The sequence below is a fragment of the Trametes versicolor genome (genome assembly GCF_000271585.1).
Source record: "Trametes versicolor FP-101664 SS1 unplaced genomic scaffold TRAVEscaffold_2, whole genome shotgun sequence".
NCBI lineage: Eukaryota > Fungi > Basidiomycota > Agaricomycetes > Polyporales > Polyporaceae > Trametes > Trametes versicolor.
The window spans coordinates 171261-189140 of NW_007360322.1; the positions used below are offsets into that span (position 1 = coordinate 171261).

Sequence of the window (17880 nt, forward strand, 5' to 3'; positions counted from 1 at the left end):
TAGAGGGGGTTGGGGAGGCCGGGTTGGCTCCATGTCGCTCGGGAGGTAGTAAGGCGTTGAGAGGCGTTCGAGAGCAGGGATGGGGGAATGTTGTTGCTTCTTGGGTCGCTCTCGCTCAGGTACTTATACTTTTTCGGAGGGGGTCCTTGATCAGGGACCTGCTGACGCGTCAGCGATTGACGTTGAAGGGTGATTTGGATATCCATGGGACTGTCACGGCTTGCTTTCACCCTGTGGGGGGGCCAGGCGTCGACCAAGCAGTGAAACAACAATGCGTCCAGGGGACATGTTGGGAAATATCCGGACCATGGGTAGATCATCGAACGAGGCCTGTTAGAAACCCTAGTGCGTCAGCCAGGTAAAAGACAATATAAAAACGGATTGACTTCAATCGGCCCCGTACAAGCTAGCATCTTTTCTCCAGCCAGGCGGGCCCAAGCACACACCCGGCCGTACGGCAAAACTACCAGTGACAGTTCAGCCGGTACGATGTCGAGACCAAGTCCGCAGGTGGTTGCGCAGGAGATAAACCGCCCTCGCCTAACGCGCAGAGGCCGAAGCAGGATGAACAGCCAATGCTCGGGCGAAATGGCGGAGGCGTCGAATGAGAGGCCAGCAGCCGTCGACATGAAGCGATTGCACGACACAGATTCCCGCGTGAGACACAATAGTGAGTGGCGCGCCGCTACCAGTGGCGTCCTGTCAGCGGGCGGACAACAATATAAGCGACGACGCATGAACCGAGGAGCGTGGACCAACTCTTCCCTGCCGATAATGTGTCAATACAAAATCAGTAATCAGACGATATGATGGACGCTCAGATGAAGGACACTCACCGTCTGCCTGTTAACAGTATAGTAGCATAGGGGACGACGGATCGTCGCTGCATTAGTAGTGAAAGTATTTACCGAGTAGAAGGCGTCGATGTGTATGGCGTAGTGACCAGCGTGGCCCGGAAGTTCGAAGAGCACATGTCATAGCTGTCTAGTGGCGACAGGACGGAGGGACTACACAAACGAGCGTATTAGCAATAATTACAGATGTCGGGGCCCGAGATGGAGCGATGCATAACATTAAGCACGAACGGGGAGGGCAGGACGGGGAGGGCGAGCTTGAGGTATGGGGCGAGAGGCGATAATGTGAATGATGGGAAGAGACGTAAATGTGGGAGCTGGAGCGAGCGTTCTATTACTAAACAAGTCGTGGAGGGAAGAAATTACGATGAGCAGGGAGAGGGTCCGTCATGAGTAGGCGATGAGATCCGGGATAGTACACAAAGCAACGACATGCATCCATAGCAGACATCAACAACCTGTGCCCGCCGTATTAGCTGCCGCGTCAACAAATAAGTAGAGGAGGATGGACTTACGACGATAGGCGGGCAGACGGAGACTGTGTCATGACGCGGTGCCATTAGTAGCACGGTCCTGATCGAACAAGCCGACTTGCAGGTACGCCAGCACCGGCGGGATCGAGCTGTTCTGCCGACACACCGTCTCGAGATCGTGTAGGCTCCATATCCGCCCGTGCGACGGCGTTGACGACTCCGCGCCGCGCTCGTCCTCGTCGTCGAGCTCCGACTCCATCTTCCCCGGCCCATGCCGCCGGTAGAGCTGGCTGCGGGACTTGGAGCGCACATGCGCAGAGGGGCCGTCAGGACGACTCCGGCGTTGAGGGCCGGTGTTGCCGAAAGAGCTGGACACGCTGCCACTCCTGCTCCTGCTCGCACCGTTGAGGCGTGCCAGAGCCTGATCGACCGGGGAAGGATAAGACGGGGCATATGACGAGCCGCTGTCTTCGGGACTGATCAGCGTCTCCTGCAGAACCTTGAATGCTAATGCCTCCGCGGCACGACTCGTGGGCAGCCCGAGGTGCGACGCCGCCTCCGACGCTGCGCTCGCGATGCTGATCTGGTGCTTCAGTGATTGCAACCACTGGTGGCGCATGAGGGCCTCATCGGTGCTGAACATGTACCGGCGCTTGAGTCCAGTATGGTTCACGAACGCGATCTGGAACGTGTTGCGCATGAACGAGCGCTCAACGGCGACGGGGCTGCTCAGCGGCAGCCCGTAGTACGCGAGGGCGTTTGGCCCGGAGCGCCACATAATGATCGTCTTGTTCCCCAACTGCGTGCCGGTCACACGGAACGACACCTCGGACGACTTGGCGAAGTTGAGCACGGACGGCTCGAAAACGAGGTCCTGACCGAAAAGCTGGATCGTGAGGTGGGGGTCGGGCTGCGGTATTCGGAGGATGACGGGCTCGGACTGCATGCGGTAGGTGAGGCGAGGGGGAAGGGGACGCTTGACGTTGATGACGATATCAGGCTGGCTCGCCAGACTGGACGGATGCCGAGCCTGTGCGAGCCTCTCCCGGCGAACGGACGTGTAAATCTTGTCGAGCAGCTCGTCCGAGACGAGGACGCGTGTGTCGAAACGCTTGAACGCCTCCACGAAATCGCGAGTGATCACGTTCCGTTTGGGGTACGGTGTAGGTCCGGGCTCCTGTGCGATCCCGCCGTGCATGACATCGTTGAGCTGCGCGATGGCGCGCACGAGCCGGATAGCGAGGTCCTTGTCGTACGCCACGATCGCGGCGTTGGCCTCGTACCACCTGCTCGCGAACGAGTCAAGGAGGTAGTCGAGCGGACTCGAGTGTCCAGCAGGTGCCTTCGCGGGAACGTGTATGCTCTGGAGGAACACGCGGAGCGCCTTGTCGATACGTAGCCCCGTGAGACCGAAGCTGTCGACATACGCCTTCAGCGCGACCTTGGACGAGCGCCGCGCCAAGAACTCCCCGAGACGCGCCCTATCAAGGTCAAGGGTACGGAAGAGCAGCTGCCCCACCGCAATGTCGTCCCGCGCACCAGCTTTGCCAACGAGCGTCGAAATCGCATGGTCGGGGTCCGTCGCGAACTGGCGAACAAACGTCTGGATGACGGGGTGCCGAGACGGGTTCGCGGTCGCTGCTGTCTTCGTGCGCGCATCGTCGCGGTCGTTGCTGAGCCGGAGCTCCTTGAGCTGTACGACGCTCTTGATGACGAACTTCCTGTCCGTCGGGTCGGGCCGCGTCGCATCCAAAAGCGTGTCGTGCTCTCGAAGGATGAGCTTCGCGATGATCAGGATGTCCGTGAACAAGAAGAGGAAGCGGTCCTTGACCGTGTTCGCGTTCGCGACCTGTAGCACTGGAGAAGACAGCACGAGCTTGCGTGGCGGGTCGTCAATGGCCGCCGGCCATAGAGAGCTCTTGGAGCCGCGCCCGAGCACGCTCTCGAAGCGCTCCATGATTATCGCACCCGCGGAGTGCTCGTGCACGGGTGGATCAGGGGAGTGCTGCGAAGACGACATCGTGGACGAGAAAGACTCCGACGTGGACCGCGTGGGAAAGTCATCCAACGAAGACTGCGGGTCAGGCGTGGTAGACGAAGGCGGGTCAGGTGGCGAGGACGGGAAGCCCGGAGACGAGTGGTCCGACAAAACGTAGTGAGGCGAAGCGGCTCCACTCGTTCCGGCGCTCATTTCTGCAGCCTCCGTGCGCGGGGAGCGTGGCAGCTCGCGGTCCCTGTCGTACTGAGCGTCAGCTACGTACTGTTGCTGCGCGGCTTCCTGTGGTTGGGACTGGGGCTGAGGCTGGAGCTGCGCCATTCGCTGGTTGCCGACGAGGTTCGTTGGCGTACGCGACTTGTCACTGACCGTGCTGTCCCAACTCTGCGTCGATAGCTCGCTGTTCTCCCGCGCGATCATCAAGTCAGAGAGCGACGGCTTCTGTGCCAGCTGCGGATGAGGTTCCACTGCGTGTGTTGGCTGTACGGTCGGCGTAGACGGAGTGGAGGATTGCGACTTGAAGCGACTGAGCCACTTCTTAACACCGTCGCGGGTCGTCGGCAGCTTGCCCAATGATCCAGACGTGCTTGTCGTGGGAGAAATGACGGGAGGCTGAATGTTGAAGTAGTCCGGATGCGACGATGACGACGGCGCGGACGCAAGTGGCTGCGAAAACTTCGACCACAGCCGGCTATCCGATGCCTGGTGCGAGAGCTTGCGCTCCCGCGCGCCCTCCGCGAACTTCGTTGTCGTCGCGCCTGAAGAGCTGGATGAGCTCGGCATCATCTCCATCGGGAACCCGTTCGTCGGCGAGAGCACGTCGGGCGATGACGCAGAGGGCGTCATCGCGCGTGCACGATTCCGCTGCTCCTCGAGCTGCTTGAGCGCGGGGAATGGGAATAGCTTCGAGTCGGCATACTTGAGGTAGTCTGCGGAAGACGCTGGGGGTACGGGCGACACGCCGCCAGGGGGGGCGGATTGAGGCGCGAGGGAAAGCATCGAGGTCGACGACGAGGTCGACTGCATGACGGGCGCCTGAGCCTGCTGCATCGCGAAGACGCCGTTGCTGGGGCCTGGGGACGCGTCCAGTTTCTCGACCTTGCCGCTATTCAAACTCGCACCGCTCTCCCGACTTACGCTCGAGTCCGTGTTGTACCGACGCTCGCGCGCACTCACGCTATTTGTCCGTGATCGCCGTCCGTTGGTCGAATTAGAGCGTGTGAACGCGTTCTTCATCCAGGTGCCTATCGACCCGCCTTCTCCGCCACGTTTCGGGGTTGATTCCGCCTTGGACTCGTCCCAGTCCGTCGCATAGTCTGCCGCAGATGGGGACCGGTCGAGATGACCGGGAGCAGCAACCGAGAGGCGCATGGGGTACGTCTGGGGGGACGGTAGCACCTCCGGTGCCGGAATGGGTTCTGGGATAGACAACACGAGGGGTGAAGCGGGCGAAGGAGGTACGTTATCCGCATAAAACTCCGGCGAAGTCTCGACGTCGACGACCAGAGGATTGGGTGCTGTGGGGCGCTCACTCGTCGGCGAGAACTCCCGCGACGATCGCGGGTCGGTACCGTCTGGATAGGATTCCTCGCCAGGCAATTCCCCCGTAGGCTCCTCATTCTCGTCTTCGTCTTCATCGTCGTCATCGTCGTCATCATTGACAAGCGGACGCTCTTGCACTATACGCATTGATCAGCTCTGCGCTCATGCAAGCGCGTACATATGCTTACCGAGCTCAGCGACCCAGCTGATCTCACTCCCTCGTTCGAAGTTCGTCGCTTGAGCAAGCCGGCTCCGGCTTCGCGGCTCTTGGTACATCGAATGCATGCCCTCTTCATCCGGAAATACATGCTCCTTCAGCGGTGTCTGGAACGGACTCGCAGGGAACATATCTCTGCTGTTCGGGTTGCTGGACATGAACATCGGCACCGCCACCGCGGATCCCGGCGCTGAGTCGGTTGACGCATTTGACGGCGCATCGGACGTGTGGGGTATACGCAGCCCCGCGAGTCGGTGGTTGCGCGCAGGTGTAGTGGGGAGGTTGGGTATACGTTGAGGAGAGGCGTGATCCGGGAGGTCGTCTTCGTCTTCAATGACTGGCCCGCGGTGTCCCAGCGGAATCTCGATGCCATAAGGGATACCCAGGCGCGGCGAACCTCGCTCCGCGTCGCTATTTGCGAACCGACTCGCGGAAGACGACGAGCGGGGAGGCTCGGGGGTCGCGCGGAACAGGGGTAGGAGCGGCGACTGAGGGGGAAGGGGTAGCGGCGTGTTCCTAGCTGATGCTGAGAGTAGCTCTCGATCTTCTCGATCATCTACCACCGTCGACGCCCGCGAGGAACTCCTGCGCCGTCTCCGGTTCTTCTTCTTGGGCGCGGTAGGGGGCGGAGCTTCCTCGCCACCGCTGGTTTGCTCGCCATCTGTCTGGTTGATGCGGTTGCCGAGTCGATGGAGGAGCTGATTCCGCGCGATCATGCGTTCGCCTCCCGACACGGTGTTATTCCGCATGAGCTTCGCGCCAACACCCGATGTGGACGCCTGCGACATAAACGTTACATCGAAGGGCTCACCCGTCAGCTTCGACATGGCCATGGCGCGGGCTGCCCCCGCACTATTTGACCGGAAGAGACCCGCCCCAACACTTCTCTGGATATCATCAAGGGTCGGAAGGGGTGTAGACGGCGTAGTACCAGGGTAGCGTAGCGGCGTGGGTGATATAGGGGAGCGAAGGAATTGCGACGCGGCGAAAGCAGGAATGTGATATGGGATGGGGGAGACGAGTGGTGGTGGTGGCGACGGTGGCGGATCCTCGCTAAGCGCAGATGCGTAGTACTCGTCGGCGGAGGACTCGTTTGTCTGACTCGCGGAACCTGCTTGAGCGGCCTGTTTCGCTTTGCCCTTCATGTCGCGGGAGCCCCGCGAGCGCGTCCGAGATCTTGAGCGGCGTTTGCGTGTGGGTGTTCCGTCTGTGGGTGCCTGAGATTTGACGGCATCCTCGACGATAGCGTGGCCGTTAGAGACAGCTTCTCGGCCCTCGCTGTCTGCCCTTGGGTCGCTGTGGTGTTGCGTGTCCATATCCGCATCTTCCTCATCCGCCTCGGCCGCCGCCTCCTCCTCCGGTGACGGAGTGGGTTCAACATGTGTGTCGTTTGCGTACCCATTCGTTTCCGCAATCCCGTTCTGCTCTTCGTCCTCCATTCGCTCCCCGCTCTGTGACCTCTCGCCCTCACTGACGGCTTCGACGTGCATGGGCGGCCTCCGCCCATCCTTCATGCGCGGGAGGGATGCTGCGCGTTTCAGCTTTGCGACAGCTGTCGCGCGCTGCTCTGCGGCGGTTGAGGATTCCATTGAAGTTCTGGCTCAGGTGCTGAATGGGACTCGAATGCACCTCGGAGTCTGTGCGAAGGCTTCAATTACGATGTGCGTGGCACAGCCGATTTGCGGACAAACCTTGGGTAGATTAGCTTGCCCGGGAGCTGCGCGGACAGCGTAAGACGTTGTACTCGATGAGGGGCTAAAGCTGGGTACATACCGAGCAAGACATAAAGATTGCGCGGGGAGATGGTGGTGGTAGGAGGAGAAGAGTGAGGAGAAGAAGGTCGAGCGGGGAAGCGGCGACGAGCGCCAAGTCCGTAAGGGGCAATTTCGGAAACCGGCAAAGGCAAAAAACTCTACTCTCCTCTCCTCGACCCGCTGCAGCGCGCTCCTTGCCTCATGTCCTCCGCCCGCTCGCCCTCAATCACATTCCACACTATACAGACATCTTGCTCACGACCATCTCCGTCTTGGGGCTATGCATTCCAAGTGCCACGCATCTCCAGCACTCCCCTTGTATTCTGTCGACTCGCGCGCTCTCACCGGTCACCTCCCTGCTGCGCGTCATGTTTGCGGCCCAGAAAGCCTCTTGGACAGAAGCTACTTGCTGCGTACCGCCTTTGTGGCTGATCGCTGCCTCTTGTGGTCCCCTATCGCCTTCCGCGTTCACAGGACGAGCATCTTCAGGGGATCGGGGTGCCTATCGTGCTGGGACTTCCCACTGGAATCGATCCGAGCCTCACTCGTATCCCGGCCTCCGGCCCCGAGACGCAAAATACCTCTTGTGATAGGGTCGGGTGACGGGTACGTCCGTCTCTTCATTCCTACGTAGACGCGCCATTGCCGAGCGCGAATTTCGAAGAACTGTGAGTGAAAGTCATAGGACTGCGCCCAAAATGACAATGCCGTTATGCCACTTCCAGTCCCTCCGACTCGAAATCGACACCAAGAGAGCGCAATTTTACGACTTCCCGCGACTCTCTCCGACCTCCGGCTCATCAGGCCATATGAACGCGAAGTTCATGAGCCTCTTCACCCGCTCTCTTCTCATCCCGATGAAGTGCAGCCAACGCCTGCCGGCAATTTGATTGACATGTCATTCGAACGCGTCTATGAAAGGCACCGATATGGTGGTTCGACCAGGCCATAAGTACCCATCTAAACGCCGCACTCAATCAATGGAGGGGAGTGGTGCAATAGGGATGCGGTGTATTAACGTCCGTGGTAGAGTATTACTTTTAGCTCTAAGAATATAATGGTTATGCCGATGTAGGGGTGGAGGACCGAGGCTTGCTCTTCTGGACAGGTGCAGGCGCAGCTGCGGAGTCGGCCTCGGGCGAAGGAGACGCTGCCTGCGTCGGGATCTCAGCCGTGTCTGCACTAGGCGCAGCGTCCGACAACGGCGGGAGATCCTCGTCGTCGTCATCGTTCATGATGTCTATCAAGCGCGAACGCGAGGCATATAGTCAGTGTCCGACTCACCCACGCAGACCTCATCGCACTTACCGTCGCCGTACACATCTGGGTGCTCCCTGAAGCACTCCTGCATCATCTTGAACTTCTCCACGCAGTCGATGCCCTTGGGCTCTGCCTCCGAAAAGACGAAGCACGAGAACGCCTCCCGGAACTGAAGCCCACACGGCCCGTGCGCCATCCCGCCCAAGCATGGGCAGTCCCAGTTGATCTCGCCCGTCTCTGGGTTGAACGCGCCGCCGGCACCGCTGCCGCCGCTCTCACCCTCCTCCGCCTCACCAGCGGGAGCGGGCGTAGCTTCGCCCTCTTCCGGTGCATGTTCTTCCACAAACTCAGAGGGAGGTGAGTCGGGTAGTGAGGGCGAATGCTCGGTCGCGGTAGAGGGCGAATGCGAGATGGCCTTCGGAGAGGCGGAGGCCTTCGATGTCAGCGGAGCCTGCTTGGATGCTACGTATGCACACGCTGTTTAGACACGCAGGCCTCATATCTTTAGAGAATACGAGGCTTACATGAAGACGGTGCATCCAACGCTATCCTGTCGCCGTTCCATGAGCTCCAGACGAAGTACGAAGCCGCCACCGCAGAGGCTCCCAGAGCAGCGCGCAACCGCGCAGGACGCGCTGGCGCAGCCGCACGCGTCGAGGTGTGCAGCGTGCGCCGCAATGAAGTGTTGGCAAGTGTCCTGAACATCGTAGGGCGGGCAGGGGACGAGGAAGAAGAGGTCGGGCAACGGAAAGCTCAGAGAACGCAGTCAGGTAAGCACAGTGCTAGACGCCCAAAGGACGCGCGGGGAAAATTCGCTGACGCACTCGAATCGGCATGCCCAATCCGGAGGTCGGCAAATGACAAACAGCCACATGGGGCGTGGGAAGCCGACACATGCCCTTATCGGGGAATGGGCGGGATGCGCACCACGGCTTGCACTCTTCGTCAAACTTTCCCTTTTGCTTCTTTACACCGTTTTACACGACTACTTGAGCCACTCGACCTACCGCGGCTGAATCATGCGTTCTGTATCAGGAGAGCCTTCCACGATAACCTTGATGCCGACACCTGCAGGTACGCTTCCTTCTCCGAGTGCCTCCTCCAACGCTACCTTTGCAGCGAAGCCAGTGCAGTGCATGGGGAGCACATATGTGGGCGAAGGCCGCATCTTGTTTGCAAGGTAATCCACTGTAGGTGGTATGCGTTCTACGAGCTCCGTCCCTGCGAGATGGAGACCGCCGATGATCTACGGCAACGGTGGGTACACATTCACATGCAGACACCAGCGGGACGACAACGTACCATGTATACAGGGCGATTGAATGTCTCGATGGCGCCCTTTACAACATTCACGATGCCGGCATGAGAGCACCTATAATATAGTATGTCAGGCACGGCTCGTACCAAAGCTAGGGATACGTGCAGCACTCACGCTGAGAATATGACCAGGCCCTTTCCAATGACATCAATCGCGGCGTACCGCTCGTCCGTAATATCCTGGCCAAATTCACAACAGTCAATACGGCCTAGATGCATCATGGCCAAGCAGGCCAGACTCACCTCCTCCTTCGTCCACCCACCCTGCCCGCCCGTCTCCACCCACCGAACGCCACTCGGCAGTCCACCCTCGAAATGCGTCACCCGCGGTATCTCCCCACTCACCCACACCGTGCCGCCCGCGACCGCATGCCCCTCCGCGTGCTTCTCCACCACCCCGCCCGCAGCCTCGATCTGCGCAAACGTCGGGTCGGGAGGAAGTCGCCCAACGACAATCCCGCTGCCTCGCGCAGCTATACCGCGCGCGATCGGCCGGTCCGGGTGGAGGTCGAGCACGCACGCCGGGGTGTCCGTTGCCTGCGATGCGCGCTCATGGCGGTGCCGGAGGAAGGCGAGCATTCCGCCGCTGTGGTCGGCATGCCAGTGCGAGAGGATGACGCGCTCGATGCGCTCGACGGGCACCTGGAGGGCCTCGATGTTGCGAATGATCGCGCGCGAGTCGGGCCCGGTGTCGAAGAGTGTCAGGTGAGGCTCCGCACCCTCCACTTCCGTTTCCTATCGCATAATGAGATATGCACGTCGAAGTGCCACGCTCATGAGCTTACGATGAGCGCAGAGAAACCATGAGCTCCTGTGATTTGCATATGAATTCAGCAAAGGGGAATCCCGCACAGACAAACATTGACCCACCGCAGCAGTAGTTCTCGAGATCGACGAACGGCACTCCTGTGAGGGGATCCAACGGCACGTCAGGACGCGATAAGTGCTGCGGCACCTCCAGGATGAAGCCTGGAGGCAACTTGGTCATCCTGTCGCATTAATACACCACGTCGGTGAGCGAAGGCCTGGCAGATGTATAGCGGATCCCACTGACCATTCTATGCAGTTGTCGACCACGAATGTTATCGTCAGTTTGTGTACGGATTTGATTTTCTGGTCGCTCATCTCGGACACGCAAGCTGCAACATAGTTCCAGTTCGATCGAATCTCCATCAGTTCCCGTTGAAGACCCACAAACGTCGTACGTACTACTAGTACTATCGCGGTGAGGTCTTGTTGGAGCCTGTATATATTAAACGTCGGGAGAGTGTGATATGGCTATATCACCACCGAGCGTAAAGGACGCTGTTGGGTGCAGGATCGACCGTGCCGACTCGAGATTGATGTGTGTGAGTCCGAGCTCGAGTCCCGATGGTAGCGCTGCGCAGACCTTTACATACTACGTGTAACCCCGCGCTGGGGTTACGCCGCGTCTGGTTGTGTTTCCGTGGTCTGACGTTGTTCGGATCGCCTGGTGGCAATCCGAACGTTGTGCTTTGTTTGTACCGACTACTATATGAACCCGTCCCCGGTCGCCTTCGTTCCCGTTAGCTTACACTGACGGTAACGAAGGTACGTCTACGTACTCCCCCGCTTGTACCCCGTAGCTTACACTGACGGTAACGAAGCTCGTTCCCGTTTAGCTCCTCCTTGCGTGCTGTACTAGTGAAGCCGTGCACCGGCTTACACTTTTTTTTAAACGTCAAACGCGCTTCATTACTGGAGTACGTACAACTGTCGCTTCGCGAAGGACGTCTTGACGCCCTTCCCACCGTCTGTCGACTTCGCGGATCTATCCGTGGTCACATATACCGTCCACCGTCGCCGAAACGAACCACCTTCTTTTGCCCCCACCACCGTCCTACCACCGTCCGCCCATCCGTCCGTTCTCCCCCTCCGTTTCCCCCCCTTCGTAACCCGCCGTCTGCGACTTTCCGAACGGCCTCGTCGACGTTACCGTGCGATCGACGTTTCCCCGCATCGACACAGCCACCCCCGCGCCGATCAGGGCGCATATACCCACCCTGTCCTCTCGCTCGTTAATCCCGTCTCCTGTAGTCCCCGCAGGACGACGACCTCGGCAGCGCCGTATTCCAAGCACACCACCGCTGCGAACGAGATCGCGAGGCTTAGCCAACGTGGAGCCTCATCGTGTTCCACTGCCGGCCTCCACGCCTGGGTCCACTCACACGTCGCCTCTGTCCACTCCTCCCTCATCTCCATCTTCCTCCTCCGATTCCGACTCTGACTGTTTCATCTCTGCGGCTCCCATGGCGTCTCACTCATCCGCGGACGCCGCTGTCATTCACACCAATTTGAAATGCGTGCCGGTTCTCACTGCCGGTCGCGTAACTCCGGCTGCTCTCTTCACCTGGGAGGGAGGTTGTCGTCAATACTTCCGCCACAAGAATGTTGCCGAGTCGAAGCAAGTTGCCTTCGCTTCCGGAGGACTTCAAGACCCGCGCATCATGGACTGGTGGATGACGGAGGGCGACGAGCTGGAGAAACTATCATTCGCTGAGTTCATGGCTCGCTTCCGTCTGCACTGGCTTCCGCCTAACTGGTCTGACGCCATCGTGACTTCCATCTTCGCTTCCCGCCAACGTGACGACCAATCCCTCGACGCCTGGATCACCGGACTCGAGAAGCAGAACGTCTACCTCCGTGACACACCCCAGAAGCTGGACGACTCTGCCATTCGTGCTCTGGTGTCTGCAAACGCTGTCGAGGAGATCCGACTGCTTACTCTGCGCGGCGACGTTCGTACTATCGAGAACTACCACAGCTGGAAGGCTACTCTGCTGGCGTTCGACGTCGAACGACTCGCGCAACGCTCCCGTCGCTTCCGGGAGTACGAACAGTTCGCTAAGGCTGCTAGGGTCTCGTCGACGAACTACAACTCTGGCAAAGCTAAGACCAACACCTCCGCTTCCTCTTCTGCCGCTGCAAAGCCTGCTGGTCACCTTGGCCGTCTCACGGATGACGACAAGAAGTTGCTCCGCGACAACGACGGCTGCTATAAGTGCCGCCGTATCAACGCGGGCCACACCTCTCAAAACTGCCCGAACGGATTCCCCGTGGCAGGTTCCTACCGCACACCGGCTGAACAGCTGTCGGGAAAGAACACGAAGAAGGACGTCAAGAAGATCGCCGCGGTAACACTCGACTCCGACGGAGAACAGGACGCCAACGAACGCACGATTACCGTCGCCGCCGTCGGCCCCGTCTCCGCGGTCGAGCCCAACTCGCCCCTCGCGCGATGCAGTGGAGTGTTGTCCTCAGACGATGGTTCGGACGATGATTCCGTACGTGCTTCTCCTGTCTCTTCCCCCCACCTCACGTGGAATGTCCGCGTGGAGGGCCCCGAGCAGCACAGTCCCGTCGTCGCATTGATTGACACTGGCTCCCCGCTAGTTCTGATTCGCGACGACACAGTCGCGCGGCTGAAGCTTCGGCGCCGCCGACTGCCTAAAGCCATTCCTCTCGGAAACGCCTTCGATGAAGGGGGCGTCGAAGCGACGGAATGGGTGAAGTTAACGGTGTCTACACCGAGCAATGATTGGTCCTCTGTTTCTGTCCGGGCTGTGATAGTGTCGTCCCTGTGTTCCCCCATAATTCTCGGGACTCCTTTTCTCGAACGCAACCGTATCCTCGTAGACCTCTATAATAAAGCGTTGTGGCATCCGCCCACGAACCGTGATCTAACTAAACCTTCCCCGAGCTCCCGCTCGCCAGCTCCCCTGCCCATGAAAGAGCGTCGCGCTTTGAAAGAGGAAGAACGCGAACTCAAAGACGAGATCGACTTCCTCAATGCGCGACTGCAGTTGTCTCGCGCCCGCGACGTGGTGCGCGAGATTCGCGAGAAGGTCCCGACACACGACCCGACACCTGTCGAACACATCACCCCTCCCCCCGCGACACCCGCTCCCCCTGCGACACCTCCCGACCGCCTTTCCGAAACGATTGCCGCCATCCGAGAACGCGTCGAAACTCTGGCTTACCAGGAGACTCTCGAGCGTGAGGACGTGGCTATGAAGAAAGAATTCGCTGACCTTTTTCCCAGTGACATACCTCACCTCGACGAGTTGCCCACTTCCGTGTACCACGAAATCAACCTCAAGGACGCCAACATGACGATCGTGCGCAGGCAATACGACTGCCCAAAGAAATATCGCGAGGCGTGGAAGATTCTACTCGAACAACACATTCTCGCAGGCCGCCTTCGCGCGTCGTCTAGCCCATACGCTTCCCCCTGCTTCTTAGTTCCTAAATCTGACCCTACCGCTCTGCCCAGATGGGTTAACGACTACCGGGTGTTAAACGACAACACCATACCCGACGTTCACCCTCTACCGTCCATCCAAGACATCCTCTCCGACTGCGGTAAGGGGAAGATCTGGGCGAAACTCGACATGACGAACTCCTTTTTTCAAACACCCGTCAAACCCGAGCACATCAAATATACGGCTGTCACTACGCCTTTCGGACTGTACGAGTGGACGGTCATGCCGCAAGGCGCCCGCAACGCGCCGAGCACGCATCAGCGGCGCATGTACATGGCGCTACGTCCTCTCATCGGCTCTATTTGCCACGTATATCTCGATGACATTATTATTTGGTCACAGAACCTCGCGGAACACAAACGCAACGTCCGCACGGTACTCGAAGCTCTGCGCAAGGCGCGCCTCTTCTGTTCGTTGAAGAAGACGCAATTGTTCTGTTCAAGCCTGCGCTTCCTCGGGCACAAGATCTCGTGCGCCGGAATCGAACCCGACGGCGAGAAGATCGAGAAGATCACCCAGTGGCCGACGCCGAAATGCGCGAGCGACGTGCGCGCGTTCCTTGGACTCGTGCGATACGTCGCAAACTTTCTTCCTCGTCTCGCGCATTTGACCGGAATACTGAACCACTTGACTACAAAGGAAGCAGAGAAAGACTTCGTGTGGACGAGCGAGCACGACAACGCCTTCGACGCTATCAAGGCGCTCGTCCTCGGCCACGAATGTCTAACTGTCATCGACCACTGCAACATGGGCGACAACTGCATCTTCGTGTCTACCGACGCGAGCGACTTTTGCACCGGAGCTGTCTTGATGTATGGCCCCACGCTGGAGACCGCGCGCCCCGTCGCGTTCGACTCGTGCCAGCTCAAGGCAGCGGAACTCAACTACCCGGTGCACGAAAAGGAGCTCCTCGCCATCGTGCGCGCCCTCAAGAAGTGGCGCGTCGATCTTTTAGGTGTGCCGTTCACTGTTTTCACGGACCATCGTACCTTGGAAAATTTCGGGACGCAGAAGCACTTGTCCAGACGCCAGGCGCGCTGGCAAGAGTTTCTCGGCCAGTACGACTTTAAGATCGCCTACATTAAGGGCGAGTTGAACACCGCCGCGGACGCACTGTCCCGACTCTCTTGCCCCGTCGTTGACCCTGCTTCGCACTCGCCCGCCACTGTTGCCGCCGTACGCGTCCTCGATGGCGCGCTTCTCGGGCTCCTGCAGGCTGAGCGCGCACATGTGACCGTGAGAACCGCATGTGCCGCGGTACCTGCACAATCCTTGCGCGTATCGTCAGACCCCGCGTGGCTTGCGCAAATTCGCGCGGGCTACGCGGAAGACCGCTGGTGCATACGCCTCATCAACATGATTGCGGATCATGACACCGACACTCTGAAACAACTGGCCGCGGGCGCTTTGAACGGCAGGAGCAACGCTGGCGTCTGTGTTCGCGATGGTCTGCTGTTCGTCGGCGAACGTCTATGTATTCCCCGCGTGGCGGACCTGCGCGAGGGTATCTTCCGACTCGCACATGATAGTCTCGGGCACTTCGGGTTTGATAAGTCATATGAGACCATTCGCCACTCGTATTTCTGGCCTAAGATGCGCACGGACCTGGAGAACTTATATATTCCGTCCTGCGATGCCTGTCAGCGTAATAAGGCTTCCACTCGCCGCCCGGCGGGCCCATTACATCCGCTCCCAGTGCCGGACGCGCGATGCGACAGTGTGGCCATCGATTTTATCGGCCCACTGCCAGAGGACAGCGGTTTCAACTACATCGCGACCATGACCGATCGATTGGGTTCTGAGTTCCGCTTCGTCCCCTGCCGTTCTGACATCAGTGCTGAGGACTTCGCTGGGCTTTTCTTCGAGCATTGGTATTGCGAGAATGGCCTGCCACTGAATATCGTGTCAGACAGGGACAAGCTTTTTGTTGGCAAGTTCTGGAAGGCGCTCCACCGCCTGATCGGCGTCAAGCTGAATATGTCAACCGCTTTCCACCCCGAAAGCGACGGCTCGAGCGAGCGGTCCAACAAGACGGTCATTCAAATGCTGCGTTATCACGTCGCGCGAAACCAGACCGGCTGGGTGCGCGCATTGCCTCTCATCCGCTTTCAGCTGATGAGCACCGTCAACGCGTCCACAGGTTTCACCCCTTTTCACCTGCGCCTCGGTCGCTCGCCGCGCGTGATTCCTCCTATCACCTCCGAGGCTGGAGACGCTGCCGTGGTTGACTTTGGTCCCACGGACACCGAGAACGCTCTGGACTTGCTCCGACGCATGGAAACCGACGTAATGGAAGCTCAGGACACTCTGCTCCTGGCCAAGGCAAACCAGGCTCTGCACGCCAATGTCTCTCGCGGCGCCGACCACCGCTTCTCTGTTGGGGACCGCGTCCTGTTGTCTACGTTCCACCGCCGCCGCGAATACATGCAACGCGGGTCAAATCGCGTGGCTAAATTCATGGTGCGCTACGACGGGCCTTTCACCATCTCTCGGGCACACCCAGACTCCTCCACGTACACCCTCGACCTGCCCGCCTCCATGCGTGTATTCCCCACTTTCCATTCTTCCCTCTTGCGACCGTACCTCGACAACGACGACGCGCTCTTCCCCGGTCGCGCGAACCCCGAGCCCGGTCCTGTCGTGACCGAGAACGGCGAAGAGGAATTCTTCGTGGAGAAGATCCTTGACCGCCGCCGCGTGGGACGCGGCTGGCAATACCTCGTCCGCTGGCTCGGCTATGGTGTGGGCTCCGACTCATGGCTCCCTGGGCGCGAGGTGGCGGACCTTGCCGCGCTGGACGTGTTCTTCCGCGAGAACGGCATCGACGCTTAGGCACGTCATTTTCCTGTTTTGGTTTTTTTTACGCTATTGCTGTCGTCCTCCGTTACTCGCAGTTCGCGCCCGCGCCGGTCGCGCCGATTGTCCTGCGAGGCCCATGCTGAAGTCTGCCGACCCCGCGTCGCCCCGCTCGAAAGCCTCCGCGAGGAGCATTCATTTTTCCCTCCTTTCCTTTCCCCCCCTCTCGGCACCGTCAAGATTAGTTTTGGAGGATGGGGAGGAGTGTAACCCCGCGCTGGGGTTACGCCGCGTCTGGTTGTGTTTCCGTGGTCTGACGTTGTTCGGATCGCCTGGTGGCAATCCGAACGTTGTGCTTTGTTTGTACCGACTACTATATGAACCCGTCCCCGGTCGCCTTCGTTCCCGTTAGCTTACACTGACGGTAACGAAGGTACGTCTACGTACTCCCCCGCTTGTACCCCGTAGCTTACACTGACGGTAACGAAGCTCGTTCCCGTTTAGCTCCTCCTTGCGTGCTGTACTAGTGAAGCCGTGCACCGGCTTACACTACGTCATGAAAGGCCGCCCGGTATAGCCGGGCCGCAGGCTCTGTGAGGTGCGACTTGCGTTTGTTCGAATCGCGGAATATAAGGCCTGGGTCGGCTGCCCGTGATCTGGGGATCACAGGTGATATGATCAATGCCCGACATGCCCGGGCAGCTCACGTTCACACCGTAACGCGGCGTCACACGCCATACCGCTCGTAATTATCGCGGCGCGTGGGCGCTTATTAGATCGATCACATCTTCCTCATCGACCATGACCCGTATCGCGTCCAGTACCACTGCTGCTACCTGCTCTCTCTTGCAATTGTCTATGGCGAGCCGGTCACTCTCGTCGTTTTCTAACTCATCCTTTCATGGGCTCCTTTCTTCTGTACCACCATCTCGGTCGGTTTTCCCACGCTCGAGTCTTGGAGCGGCTCGACGTGGGGGCAATCCATGCTGCCATATACATGTTGATATACTGTGGAGGCTCCATACGGACGAGTAATCGAGAAGACTGAAAGGCCAACAGCAAGCGGGCGAGAGCTGGTGCTGCATGACATGGTCTGCAAGCACGAGGCCGTGATACACGGCTGTTACGCCCCTAGTGGCTCACGGGAGCGATGTGAGCAATGTGCCACACCACCGTAATACCTGCAGGGGAAACCCTAGCCCATAGAAACGATTGGACCGCTGCTCGCTGGCGCAGATGGTGCGCGAGGGCTGGCCCGCGATGAGCTGGCGCGCCGCTGCCGTGGATGGTCTTGGCGGCTGCCGGGCGCCCTGGCTGTTATGACCGGGCGCTGTCCTGCGCGAGCGCTCCGACGGTGACGTCGGTGCGAGTTCCGTCCCGAGATCTGT

General features: G+C 59.4%; 4 protein-coding genes across 4 annotated transcripts; 1 reads left to right on the forward strand and 3 right to left on the reverse strand.

Moving 5' to 3' along the window:
* Window positions 1-994: 994 nt before the first annotated feature.
* On the reverse strand, window positions 995-6876 carry TRAVEDRAFT_160338 (uncharacterized protein). The gene is made up of 5 exons (XM_008035845.1): window positions 6856-6876; window positions 6774-6799; window positions 5054-6719; window positions 1370-5002; window positions 995-1312 (listed from the first exon to the last, which is right to left on the reverse strand). The coding sequence occupies exons 3-4, from the start codon at window positions 6669-6671 to the stop codon at window positions 1398-1400; spliced, it is 5223 nt and encodes a 1740-aa protein (XP_008034036.1). The 5' UTR covers window positions 6672-6719; window positions 6774-6799; window positions 6856-6876; the 3' UTR covers window positions 995-1312; window positions 1370-1397.
* Window positions 6877-7822: 946 nt separating this feature from the next.
* On the reverse strand, window positions 7823-8866 carry TRAVEDRAFT_26201 (uncharacterized protein). Its single transcript, XM_008035318.1, has 3 exons — window positions 8621-8866; window positions 8145-8558; window positions 7823-8076 (listed from the first exon to the last, which is right to left on the reverse strand). Exons 1-3 carry the CDS (start codon window positions 8799-8801, stop codon window positions 7898-7900), a joined length of 774 nt encoding a protein of 257 aa, XP_008033509.1. The 5' UTR covers window positions 8802-8866; the 3' UTR covers window positions 7823-7897.
* A 191-nt stretch (window positions 8867-9057) lies between these two features.
* Window positions 9058-10719, reverse strand: TRAVEDRAFT_68886 (uncharacterized protein). The gene is made up of 8 exons (XM_008035846.1): window positions 10623-10719; window positions 10468-10552; window positions 10284-10402; window positions 10199-10224; window positions 9657-10148; window positions 9529-9593; window positions 9399-9468; window positions 9058-9342 (listed from the first exon to the last, which is right to left on the reverse strand). Exons 2-8 carry the CDS (start codon window positions 10536-10538, stop codon window positions 9100-9102), a joined length of 1086 nt encoding a protein of 361 aa, XP_008034037.1. The 5' UTR covers window positions 10539-10552; window positions 10623-10719; the 3' UTR covers window positions 9058-9099.
* Window positions 10720-15811: 5092 nt separating this feature from the next.
* TRAVEDRAFT_86614 (uncharacterized protein) lies at window positions 15812-16150 on the forward strand (the record flags this gene model as incomplete). Its single annotated transcript, XM_008035847.1, has 1 exon — window positions 15812-16150. A coding segment is annotated over one exon (339 nt), but the record flags the coding sequence as incomplete, so codon positions are not given.
* Between the last annotated feature and the right edge of the window lie 1730 nt (window positions 16151-17880).